The sequence below is a fragment of the Gallinula chloropus genome (genome assembly GCF_964237585.1).
Source record: "Gallinula chloropus genome assembly, chromosome: 14".
Classification (NCBI taxonomy): domain Eukaryota; kingdom Metazoa; phylum Chordata; class Aves; order Gruiformes; family Rallidae; genus Gallinula; species Gallinula chloropus.
Genome location: NC_140099.1, coordinates 9,057,012 through 9,070,507, shown reverse-complemented (window position 1 = coordinate 9,070,507; position 13,496 = coordinate 9,057,012). Strand labels below are relative to the sequence as shown.

General features: G+C 35.6%; 1 protein-coding gene across 2 annotated transcripts in view; it reads left to right on the top strand.

The window, feature by feature from the left end:
* Positions 1–13,496, top strand: part of PPP2R5C (protein phosphatase 2 regulatory subunit B'gamma) — a 74,457-nt gene extending 60,961 nt beyond the window's left edge. For both annotated transcript variants that reach the window (XM_084270436.1, XM_084270435.1), the window contains 8 exons: positions 75–183; positions 2,189–2,242; positions 3,543–3,713; positions 4,255–4,382; positions 5,939–6,040; positions 8,576–8,648; positions 10,937–11,053; positions 13,269–13,496. In XM_084270436.1, the coding sequence (XP_084126562.1) occupies positions 75–183; positions 2,189–2,242; positions 3,543–3,713; positions 4,255–4,382; positions 5,939–6,040; positions 8,576–8,648; positions 10,937–11,053; positions 13,269–13,400 (886 nt within the window). In that variant the 3' untranslated portion in view covers positions 13,401–13,496. The remainder of the gene's footprint in view (positions 1–74; positions 184–2,188; positions 2,243–3,542; positions 3,714–4,254; positions 4,383–5,938; positions 6,041–8,575; positions 8,649–10,936; positions 11,054–13,268) is intronic.

The window sequence follows — 13,496 nt, the reverse complement described above, 5'->3', positions numbered from 1 at the left end:
CTGATGTATCCTGTACAGTAGTTCAGATTTTGTGTAATGACAGATGTTTATTTTTAAATTTCTTTCCCTGGCAGCATAATTAATGGATTTGCCTTACCATTAAAAGAAGAGCACAAAATATTCCTGTTGAAGGTTTTGTTACCATTGCACAAAGTGAAATCACTCAGTGTCTATCACCCACAGGTAAGATTTGGTCAGTGTTTTTCATGCCAGTGTTAAAGTAAGCTGGCCTAGAGAGCCCTTGGGGGAATTACTTAATATATGTACTTACAGTGCTTCACTTGTTCAGTAAAAAAAAAAAGTGTAAATAAATAGCTTATTTTAAAAGCACAGTAGTGTTTGTACACGAAAGGCCATGAAGTAGTTGGTTGAGTTGAGAGTTCTTGATATATATCCACATACAGAATTTTTTGTTTCTCTAGTTCCTGTCTGCAATGTGTAGACATACAAAAATTGGAAAAAAAAAATTAATGAATGGCATCTATGAAGAGGTTTTTTCTAAACTATGTAGAATATTTAATTTGAATTCAGTTTCTTACAGCTTGAGGTTTTGAAATGAATTGGGAATTTACTTGGCCATGATTATTTAACTAGATCTTTTTAGAAGTACACAGAAAAAATGGGGGCATCTGAGTTGTATCATGCTTTTAAACCAGCACTGTCTGTTCTGTGCTGAGTTTAGTTCCGTTCAGAATTCCTAGAGGACTGGGAAATTGTACAGTGTTAAAGAAAACACAGCAGTATTGTGATGGGCTGAAATTTTCTCCATGTGAGGTTGTACAGACCTTTGTTTTTTTAATTTGAAAGTTTGGTGTTGTCTATGTAGGTTCAAGTACTCCCAAGTATTTTAAGTACCATTTCTTCAAATAAAATTGCTAAAAACTTCTATTTTTAACAACACTATTTGTATAATTACGATTCTGTAGTAATTAGAGATGCTTATAAGCTTTTGCTTTAGATCTTGCCTACTGGGGCTCACATCAGTTCCTGCTGAAGTTGTGGGCTATAGTGGCTCCCATTTAAAAAGATCTTTATTTTTTTTCCTAATGCTGTGAACATAACCTGCTGTGGTGCGTGGCTAATCAGACCTTTTGTATAATTAGACATAGTGTGGACCTCTGTGATGACCTCTTTTCCTTCTGTCTACCTAAGCTGGATTGGTCTTTATCTGTTCCACTTAATTCACAAAGTAATTCTCCAGAATCTTAATGTTGTTTGCATTCCTCATTACTGCCAGTAAACGGAAAGTGACATAGCCTTTCTTACATGTCCTACTGAATACAGTGGGAAAGCACTTCAAGTGAACTTAGTGTGTGAGACACCAGAGTAAAACCACAAGGATTTGCACTCAACCAGTGGCAGATATTCAGAAGGATTTGCTGCCAAATCCACATACACGTGAAGGAAGCTAATTTCTGCATTTAACTTGAATTTTAGAACATTGGAGAACAGTAGATGTAATCTTTGTACCTTCCTCAAATTACCTAGGGACAACAGGAAAGGAATTGGGCTCCTCAGCTGAACTGCCATAAATGGGGAGACAATAGGAGATGAGATGTGCAGTGGTTTTCCCATAGACTTTGGGAATATTGGCCTATCGGGTGAAAAGTGCCTTAACAGTGAACTGTTGCATCCAAACAGTCTCCTTCTCAGAACTGAAGTGGTAAATACTGTAGCTGAGCCTCAGCTTGCATCAGCTTTACATTGATGTGCATAGTTACCATTAGATCTCATATATAGACAACCCTGCAGTTTACACCTGTTCAATGCATTTTAACTAACTTAGGTTATGAAATATAAAATGCTTATTAAATCAGCATAGGCCACCAAAATGTTTGTGAGTGTAAAGCACTTCAGAGGACGAAATTTGGGGTTTTTTAATCTTGTTTTGAAAAGATTGTGTGCTGAAATGCAAAGCACTAGGTCTAAAAGGAAAACAGCAAATGGTGTGGTTGCCTATGTTGTAGCCCAGATAAAGGGGAGGATGGACTTGGAAAGGTTGGGAAAAATTGATAACTTGTATTTATCCTTTTGTTTAGATTGTCTGCCAAATAATTTCTGTAAAACTACAGAAAAACGGTTGTGGTTTTATTTGAATTCAGTAGTAGTCTTTGCTTATGCTAGTGATTTCAAACTTTGTTCAGTTTCACAATAAGCATTAATAAAAATCTTCTTCTTTTTACTGTAGCTGGCATACTGTGTAGTTCAGTTTCTAGAAAAGGACAGCACGCTTACAGAACCAGTAAGTTTATCTGATATTGATATTTGTTTTAGAATATTAATATACCTTTCATCTGTAGACGGTTTAAGGAGGTTTGGGGAATGAAGTATAAACAATGTATAATGTATTTGTTTATATTGGGAAGAGTCAACTATTTAACCTTTTTTCCTGTTAAATTCAGGTTTTCCAACAGTTGTTTGGAATGTGTAAAATGAATTAAAACAATGTTAAGAGCATACCTCTTACAGGCAGAGTGGAGCTTACTCTGCTTGTGTCATTCTGGCTGACTGGGTATGAGATGCTTGATCCAGAAGCAGTTTAGTCAGAGATTACGTTGCCTGCACTGTGCTTGGTTGAGACACTGATGTCACACAGATTTCTGGCACGCAGAGCTACCTACTGATACAACGATTTTGAGTTAGATCCTGTTCATGTCTACCAAGCCTAGACCATAGACAGAGTCAGAATCTGATCTGGCTGTGTGTAATTACATGAATGAATGTTTTCAGTCATCCTTAGTAGTGTATGATTTTGCCTCATTGTATCTAATATTAACTAGGTGAGAACTATTATGCTTAATCATTGACTAGCAATGAGTAAAACAATTGGTACTAACAAAAGTGCACATGAATAGATTATAACCATTTCCATATAAACTGGAAACTGGGATTCTCGAAGCAAAAGAAGTATGCAGCTGACCAAGAACTCTTACACTTGGAGCGCTTAATATTTGTTAAGAATTGTCAAGTCTCAGATGTTCTGCCACTCCAACAGTATGAGATCTTGAAATCTTAGCTTTCTTCCAGACATCAGCTAGGATGTTAAGTATTTTCTAACACAAATCTGATCTGACACGCATCCAAGTCTGTTTCCTGTTTTGATGCCAAATCAGTACACAATTACAACGTTGTTTTAAAACTTAGCACATGCATCACCAAAATACTAAGTTCCCCTTCAGAAATTCCAGTCATTACAAAATAAACTATGTAAGACTTTTTGATATCATATTAAAGCTGGACTTTGATAAAAATGTTCTCTAGAAAACAAGAAAAAACTGTGATATATTTCCTAAATGATATTTTAAAACATCGTTGTCTGAGAGAAAAGCTAATGGATTGTTGCAACTTTTAAACTATATAAAAAGACAAATGTAGACTTTATTTTATAAAAGTTTTTCAGGAAGTCTGTAATGTTTTGCGGGTATTTTGTCCTGTTCTGCATCTAGTTTTGTGTTCTGTTTATCAGACTTGTTAATGAGATATGATGTAGTGCAAAGTCAAGTCAAATTGTCATGAAGCTTATGTTCAATTTGTCTCTACAGGTTGTGATGGCACTCCTGAAATACTGGCCAAAGACTCACAGTCCAAAAGAAGTCATGTTTTTAAATGAACTCGAAGAAATTCTAGATGTTATTGAACCATCTGAATTTGTAAAAGTTATGGAGCCTCTTTTCAGACAACTAGCCAAATGTGTGTCCAGTCCACACTTCCAGGTCTGTACTTACTGAAGGTACACTAATATGAGGATTTCTGAAAAACAGGCATGGTAATGGTACTACCTGCTGTTATTCACTGTAATGAATCTTATTTGTTAAAAAAAATAAAGAAATTTTGTGTTCTGTGTCAAATTTTAGGGATCCAAATGTTACCTTTATTGTTGCTTTTCAAGGGTGCAGTATGTGCATTCCTGTTGGGAGATTCACTTCGGTGGTACACTTAACATTAAAACTTAGAAGCTTGCTGTTTACAGAAGTTACCTGAACCCTTCAAGTACACAGTGTTTGCATTTCACTGGTTGTAATAGAGTTCTACAAATACTCTTTCTTTGGGAAAATGTTTCTTTGCTTGAATTTCAAAGTTCATAGGTTATAGCTTGAATCGTGTCCCTATCAAGGAATTTTTCCATCTCTCTGCCAGCTCCATTACTCCCGTTTACACAAGAAACACCTTTCCTTTGTATTTGCCAAACGTTTTGATTATTTGCTCTTTAAGAGATTGTCTGAAAAAATGTTCCTTTTTTTCATGTTGTCTTAGGTTGCAGAGCGAGCATTATACTACTGGAATAATGAATATATTATGAGTTTAATTAGTGATAACGCTGCAAAGATTTTGCCCATTATGTTTCCATCCTTGTACCGGAATTCAAAGACGCATTGGAACAAGTAAGAAACACTTCTACAAATAAAATTCCACTACTTAACTTTTCTCTAATTTCAGGCTTAAAAGTGGTTCAATTCTTTGAGTTCCTAGTTTTAAGTCTGTTGAGCTGTTATTCTATGACATGAAAGTTGCTAGATAAGAAGACTGTTGTCAGGGTTTTTAGGAAATATTAAGAATTGAAGAAGATAGTTTTTTCTTTTTTATTATAAAAGAATCAGTGTTCTAGTGCATCTAACCCATGACGTGTTTATTAATATGAAGCAAATGTGACATTAATCTGTAGTTCAGATACTTTTGAAGACTGACTTTGATTTCTGACCTCTAACGTCTTTGCTGATTTGCATTTCTTCTGTGTTCTAGCAGATTGTAGATTAGGTCATTTTTTCCTATCCTCTTTCTTCCCCCCCATCTCCTTTCTGTTTATTGTTTTCTGTCTCCATTGACTATTTTCACTTTTTCCCCACAATAACGTAGTACTTAGGCATGAAAACAGTCCTGGTCAGCTCCTTTCTGCAGCTGTTCCATTGTAAAGTGCCTCTTTGTTTGAGCTGTTGTGCAACTGCTGGGATGATGAAAGCATCATAGTCTAGCGCTGGCTATGAATTGAAGACTGCTGATGGGTTGGCCAAGAATGCATTTATCAGTCTGCTACTAAACATAGGAAAAGAAATGGAAGAGAAAATGATGTTAGAAGTGATTGGTTACTGTCACTGGATGTAAGCAGTAACAGATCTGTACTCAGAGAATTCCGAGCCAGCAGTGCAACTGTACATAGTAAATGGGGATTGTCATCTGTTGTTTATTCTGGCTTTCAAGGTCATGCATTTGTTTTGTTCTGTGCAGAAGTCATGCTGCCCAGTACAGCTGCACTCTTACTTGTAGCTCACATGGATGATGCAAAGTAATCACTAAACCAATTGCATGTGGGATTTAATGACCAGCAATTGATTACAAGCTGGAGCTGTGTAAATTACTCTAACAAAGTGCTTCACAAAACAGAAATTTTTTTTTAATCTAACTTTTTTCTGATGTTTTCCATTTTCCTAACACTTTTCTACAGTCCTGGCGTAACTGTGTTGAAGTGAGTGCTGTTGTTGTGTGGCAGTTTTCAAAATGAATGGTGTCTCTTTCTAGGTTTCTTCTAATCACTAACTTCTTTTTTCTCAATTTGTCAGTTGCCAGTTAGTTAGTTACATCACGATCTTAAACGTCATCTTGCATTTTCTCTAATAACCCTAGTCTGATCAGTGTCAGCTGCTAAATTTTAAACCTAGTCCTTTATTGTTACACATAGTATTAAAAATGAAGTTCAAACATGAAAAGTGTAAGTGATGAGTGATACTGTAGAGTACGAGAACTGCTTCCAGCGTTGATAACTTTAGTATCTGCATTAGCCCTTTTGAGGGCAAACTGAAACTTCCACTGACTAGTTTTGTTTCCACTTATTCTGAAATGATGTAATTTTCCAGTTATGTAGGCTATTGGCTACTGTTGACCAGAAAAGATAGATTTCAAAGTTTAAAGTACTCTGAGTTTCAACCAGAAGTTTTACTTATAGGACAATACATGGCTTGATATACAATGCTCTGAAACTCTTCATGGAGATGAACCAAAAACTGTTCGATGACTGCACACAGCAATTTAAAGCAGAAAAACTGAAGTAAGTTTTCATGTCAGTGTGTCTGTCTGTCCTTTAATAATTTGTTCAGAGTGCTTTTAGCTCTGAAAAACAACTGTGTCTGTAGTGGGAAGTTGCCCATTTGATTACAGTGCAGCAGTCTTAAAATCAACTTGGTGAAACTTGTTACATATGAACTGTAAGATCCTCTTGAGAACAGGATGCTTCATGTAGTCCTCAACCCAATAATGCTGGGGGGTCACCATCTTCCCAAAAGTTGCTTTTTGAGAGACGCTGCCAATTCGGGAGCCCAGTGTAAAAGATCTCTTAAAAAGTTTACATCCTGTGTTTATTTTAGCTTGTTTTATTTACCCAGTGTTATTTTCTTTCATGTTGTCACTGAGTTCTTCCCAAAACACTTTTTCCAGTATTTTAGTATTTTTAGCATTGCATTGTGTGTGAGCATACGTGCATGTTTTTCTAAAAGTTATCCAAAATAAAATTGTTACTCTTACTGTCATACAGGGCATTTGTACATTATTTGACAGAAGAATCCTGCTGAGTTTAATTTTTTTTGTTTATGCCCCAAAACTCAGCTGTTGTGATTATCAAGTCAGTTACCTTCTGTTCCTTTATTTCTAGTTCTGTTTAACAGACTTTTTTTTAATATTCAATATATTATAAAGCCTACTAAACTGAGATTGGACAGTCAAAGTATTACTGGTTTAGCTCTCATTTTAGGGGCTGGGGACCATAGTTAGCAATTAGGTTCTGAAAATACCTGGACTCGCATTTTAATGTTAATTTCAAAATGAACAGGGATTTCTTCAAGTAGTGGTTCAAATTACACATCTACTTTAAACCAATATCTGGAAGTAGTACAGATTCTTAATGTAGCTCATTTGCCCAAGTTTAAGTTCCTTATTGCAGTTGAAGTAGATGAAGTAGATGAAGATATGTCTATGTGTGCGTGTGTTCATAGATACCCAAATGTGAACATTGGCTTTTAAATAAAAAGCTGTGAAGTCTCTATTCCCTCATAGCAAATAAGTAGAATCCCTTTGAAGCGGGAAAGCAACCATTTTTTTGGGGTGGTGCTTTGAGTGTGACCTAAGCCAGCTGGAGTGCTGAGTGATGTAATAACAAAACCAAACCAAAACAATGCCCCCACCACACAAGAACTTAGAAGGGGAGCAGTTAGAGGGTTCTTCTAACCCCTTCCCCATCCCAAACTTAATTAGGAGTTGGAAGAAAAGTGTGTATGTGTTTAAATGCAATTGTTGAGCTTTAATTATTTGCAAGTGGATCATCTACTCTATGTACTGAAGCCTGGGAGCTTTTATAGCACTGTTAAGCAAAAAGCCCTTTTTAAATTGTACTGCTTTTCAAAGACAGGTATTCATTCCAGCCTCTGCAGTCAGTTGTTCATTTGTAAGAAAGAAAGGAAAAACCCCTAGACTTTATTATTTTGAATTACAATGGGCATAAAGAAATAAACCTTTCCTACTTAAAAAAAAAAAAGCATCCCATGTTATTCCTCTTGACTTGTGACTCCCTTAGTAAGTGTGGTTTTGTTGGGTGCTTCTCCTTAGTGTTCAGTTCAAAATGTCTCTGGGCCTTTTCCTTTAAACTATGACCTGAAGCTGTTGGACTTTTTTCTGGACAGATATCAATTTCTTTTTCAATACAGAATTCAAATTATATAACATTAAAACACAAACACACTTTCAACATAGATGAAGAACTCCTTCTGTTTTCATTTTAACTCTTTAGTAACTGTATGTTGTTAAAAGATAAATTGCTGGTGTAGCTTAATCCATCAGGCAGCTACAGCAACCACACAGCCATTCACTCCCTCCCTCCACAGTGGGATGGGGAGCAGAATGGGGGTGCAGGCAGGAAGTAAAGCTCATGGGTTGAGATAAAGTAGGACAGAAAAGGAAGAGAAAAATAATGATGAGAAAAGACTACACCAAACAAGTGATGCACAGGACAGCTGCTCAGCACCCACTGACCACCCATGCTCAGTAAGTTCTCAAGCCACAGTCCAGTCCCCCCAGCTTCTCTTGTTATACGCTGAGCATGATGCCACATGGTGTGGGCTATCCCTTTGGGCAGCTGGAGTCAGCTGTCCCAGCTGTGTCCCGTCCCAACTCCTTGTATCTGTGACACTTTGCTAAAACTTCAGTGTGTTATCAACATTATTCTCAGTCTAAATCCAAAACACAGAACTATACTAGCTACTGGGGGTGGGAAGAGGGAGGGAATTAGCTATCCCAGCTGAAAACAAGACAATTAGTATCTGCCAGCTTCTTGTTTTCAACAAGAAAATACAATTTTTATTTTTTTTTCCTTTTAAAGTTGCTTTGTGATCATGGGGTACTGATATGACGCAAATTATCCTGACCAACAGAAAGAGATATTCTGGGCAGTAGGCTAAAACAGGCATAACTAAATAATTTGTTGAATTCTTCTAATGAATTCCTTCATGTTAAACTGAAGTATAAAAGTTGTGATGCAGGATTCACCAAGCTGCTTTTGCCATTTATGCTTCTAATTTTTTATTTTTTTTTTCAGAGAGAAACTAAAATTGAAGGAACGGGAAGAAGCATGGGTTAAAATAGAAAATCTAGCCAAATCAAATCCCCAGGTATTTAGAAAAGATTAACATGTTCATGTTTAAATACTTCAGTTCTGTTAAATATCAGTGGGGAAACAGGTCTGATCATGGAAATAAAGCAATTTCACTAATTGTATTATGAAAGATATACAATAAAAGTACTTTTAAAATTTGTAACCTTTCTCTTGTGCAAGTAATTATTTAAAAACAAAAAAAAGGTTTCTGAAAAGTATGATATGAAGTACTCTTTTCCTTTTCTTATAATAGGAGATATACTGTATTGCGGTTTGAAAAGTTATTGTGCAAAATTATGGAAAATAGAGATGCCATAATTGGTTTCTCTTGAAAAGCTGTTTGCAAACAATATATTAGAAAAGAGATCTTTCCACAAACTGTGAGTTATGACTGGTCAGTTTTCCTCTGTGTCACATGGATTAAAGTAATATTGTGCATTCCTGTCTGCTGCCTTTGTTCTCATACTTGCATTGGGCTGGTCTTTTGGTGAACCTGCACCTCAGGTTCTTACTAAAAGGAAAACATCTCTCAGGCATTACTTGATGTATCTGAATTTTTTGATAAAAGAAAACAGGTCCTCTAGATTTTTCTTTGTTTTGAAATTATGGGGAAGGGGATGTCTTGGCTTGGGTCCCATCCCGTCCCCCTATATAATTTGCTTGGAAAATGCTGCTGGTTTATCTCAGTCATAGTTTGCTGCTATGGGGAAAAAGATCAGCAAACATTTCAATTACTTTGCAGCTAGAATTTTACTATACTGCAGCAAGAAACTTAGCTGTATTGTATGTTTCAGCATCATCTAGCTGAGATTAAGGTGCTGGAAGATAGAATAACAACACTCCATAAACAGAAGTGGGACACTATGATCTCAGTGCTATTTTAAAACAAAGTTATGGGGTCATCCTTTTTTCAAAGGAGGAATTTCATAAATGTTTTTTGCTCTTGTGGCATTCCTCAGGGAACAATTAGTAAGCTGCTCAAATAAAATATGTTAAAATTAAACAAAATATCAGTCAACAACTGATGAGTTAAATTAATCAAAAAAGAACCATTGATGTGAAAGCAGCAATTGACGTTGAGTGATAAAACCTTCCTCTAATCAGCCAAGCCATACAAAAGCCTTGCTTGAAGAGTACTTGATAGACCTGGTGATTTGCTGTCACAAATTCTGGACTATTGCATGCCTGACTAAATAAAGGAATTGCCTTGCAGTAGTTAAAGGTAGAAGTTTACAGGGTAAACTTACTTTTCTTCCCAAGTAATTTTTTGTAATAGTGTACTTTTTCCAAAAACAGTCAACATAATCTGTCCATGGCATAGTCTGCATAGAGACCTAATTAGAAACAATTTAAAGTAAAAATTATTACTTGGAACACTGAGTGCTCCACTGAATTGACATAAGGATATCAGTGGTTTTACAGTCTTTATAACGGGATTTTTAAGTTGTTTTTTTTTCCTGGAACTTTTTTATATGTCTAATTACTGACAATTCTTGTTGTTCAGAGCTATTCCCAGTGCTCCATGACACAACAATACATAATAAGACTTTTATATCATTATATTTGTTAAATCCTTGCTGTCAGGTTTTTTCCTATTTTATCCCATCTGTATGAAGTTATTAGAAGACTGAGATATTAAAATTGTCAAGGGGAAACATGAATGAAAAAGTGCATGTGTGTTTGTAAATGAGTTTTAGTTTCAAGACCACGTGCACCTCATCTGAATTAAAATAGTATTTAAAATATTGATGGCTGCACAGTAAACTTCAGATACTATAAAAGTGTGTTTATAAGAACAAGTTTTTATTATTCCTAAAAGACTTCTGTGGCTGGCTTACTGTCCAAGACAGAAAAGCTTATTTTGTTTTAAAATTATTTTAAATGTGTATTAGCCATATTTGACCTTTTAACAGTGTACTTCTCTTCCAACACAAAATTGCACTGGAAAGTAAAATCGTTGTGTTGGAGTTGCTACACTGTTCAAATCTCTAGATGAAGTATTAATAAGGTTTTGATAAATAATTGTTATAGTAGCCATTCAGTATTGGCAAGTCTGAATATTTCAGAACATTCAATCTCAGATAATCAAAGCATTTTTTGTCTGTTCTGACTATTTTTAAACCGGATGTTTCTGCCAAGTGAACGTAATGGAGTTCCATTTTTGAAATTTATTACATGGTGCCTGGGAGCATAAGATAAAGACACTAATGTCAAATAACTGATCATATCATTCTGCTCAAATGCACCCTTAGTATTAGGTGTTACTACTAAGAATGATTATTTTAACACTTTGCATTTTATTAGTACCCGACATATAGTGACACGAGTTTGCTGAACAGTCCTGTTGCAATGGAAACAGATGGACCTTTAATTGAAGATTTGCAGATGCTGAAAAAGACAGTGAAAGAAGAGGCTTGTCAGGTAAAGACAACAAAGTACTTTGAAGTTATTAATTACTTTTTTTTTTTTTAAGCGGCTGTTAATCATAGACCTACACTTGGGTCGTATTTTTAGGGTTGTAACCATTTATCCTAGAGTAATAACCTTCATTAGAGCTGCAACTTTTCATTGATACTGTAGCAGCTGGGAATATAGTGTTACATTTCTAATATCTGTGAATCTGCTGCCTGGTCTCTTCAACGTTTCCTCTATGGAAACTTTTGGGTTATTTTCATTTAGAAATAGCTTTCTGTGTCATGATGGGAACAATGATTATGTTTTAAGATTAATTAAAAGTATGGCTAAAATCTACCACATCATGTTCTGTTCTCTAGGTTGGTTTTTTCATTAGGCAAACTTGTATAAAATACAGAGGGATACTAATGATGCTTTTTGTTACTAAGGTTGCTGTAGTGGCTAAAGCTACTGCATTTTGAAACAAATGCATGAAATGTGCATTTGTCTTGCCCCCTCATGGGTGGTCTTCCTCAGTCCACCATCTGTCATGTTCCATTACCTTCTGCAGGGCAAGGACTCTCAAGGTCACTCCAGTCTTTTCATCTTTAGCTTAGTGATCATCAGATATTTTTAATGTTAAGTGGAACTGGAATTACGACATTCAAACTAGATGTTCAAACTTAGAACTAATGGAAGATGGAGGGGTGCCAGGGAGCATTGCACTACAATATCTGCAGTACAATATCTGGTACCAGTATCAGTGATATGAATAATTCTAAATCCAGAGAAGTTTAAGACCATAGAAATAATCTTGACCTGAAAAACTGGTGAAGATTGGAGATAAGATCTGTTATTTTGAACCAGTGTATCAACCGAGCAATTTCCCACCTGGGTTGTTTGAAGGGATGGGGGTTTTAAAAAGTAACGTCAATGAAAAAGAAACAAGTTGTGAACTAAATAACATTCTGAAACTTGGGTTAGAACTGTTTTCAGGTGTTCTTTAGCTGTCTCTCCTTCTGCCTGTTTTTCTCCTTTTCCTTGCTCAGAGCAAGTAGTAAATGAGATGATTAGATTATAAGCTTGTTTTCAAAGATAAAGATCCTACTGTAGCAAAACTAATAGAACAGTTGGAAACAGAAATTGTTGTTGTTACAAAAACTTACGGAAATCAGTAGGAAGTATAAAGGTTGCAAGAGGATTGCCTGGGTCACCAGGTGGAAAACAGGCTGGGGCATTGCAGAAAACAAGCTAGATAGCATTCTTGTATGAGTCTTTGAGAGGAGACTGGAGAGGATCCTTCCCTAAGTACCATCAGAAATTGATGCTAAAACAAGTAGTACTGCAATTATCAGGTTAAAAAAACCCAAACAAACCACCCAAGAAAAACCCCAAATCAAAAAGGACAACTTGGTTTTGAAATTAAACTCCCCAAGTGATAACTATGTAAAGATCTATACTGTTTCAGTGAAAGTAAGGTTTATGCCAGAGGTGAGCAGGATAGCTGAGTGTCCATACAGAAAAGGTGATACAATAACTGAGGAAAGTAGAATAGGAATTTTTTTTTATATACCAGACTGCATGAGCATTTCTTGGGAATACTCTTTCCTACAATAAAATTTGACCACCATGACTTACTAACTTTTTGAACATGATGGTATGTCAGTGGCTAAACAAAAGTTAATCAACATTTTACAAGGACTTTTTATAGAAGAACGTGAATAAACATAATTGATCTGACAGGCAAATTAAGGTAGGTGAGACAGGCATGTAGACTATATAAAGATACCATTATATAGTTTCAAGATACTATTGACTGCTTCTGAGAGAGCCTTGATAAAAAAAACAGCAGAACCTTAAATTTACAGGTACATGAATAGGGAAAGTAATTAGAAGAATGGAAAACTTTTAAAATAATTTATCTTACATGTGGAGATATAAAAATGAAAATTGAGAAAGCAGATGATAATTACACTTTTAAAGATGTTATCAAGTGACAGTCATGGTAGTGATGTCATAATTGCTGGTAGCTTAGAATTCGGTAGTTGTTTTGAATTTTTCCTCTTAGCCAAAAAAATGGGTTTGAGTCTTGAAACTGGGTAGCTGGTGGGGTAAAGTGGAGAAAGTATTTCTTTCCATATGTGGTGCGATTTTTTTTTTTTTTCTTTTTCCATAAGTGTACATACTGATGTACAATAAATATTTTCAGGTAATTGAGTAATATGTTCTGTTCTTATTTCAGGCACAGAAAGATCAGAAAAAAGATCGTCCTCTTGTGCGACGCAAGTCAGAACTGCCTCAGGATATCTATACCATGAAAGCCTTGGAATCACATTGCAGAGCTGATGAATTAATATCACATGATGGGCATTAAACTATTGCAGTAAAATATTCTTTTGGAGGAAAAGTTGGTTTGTTTTTTTCTGGACTCGGTTCTACAGTAGAACTTATTTTTTGTGCCATACCAATC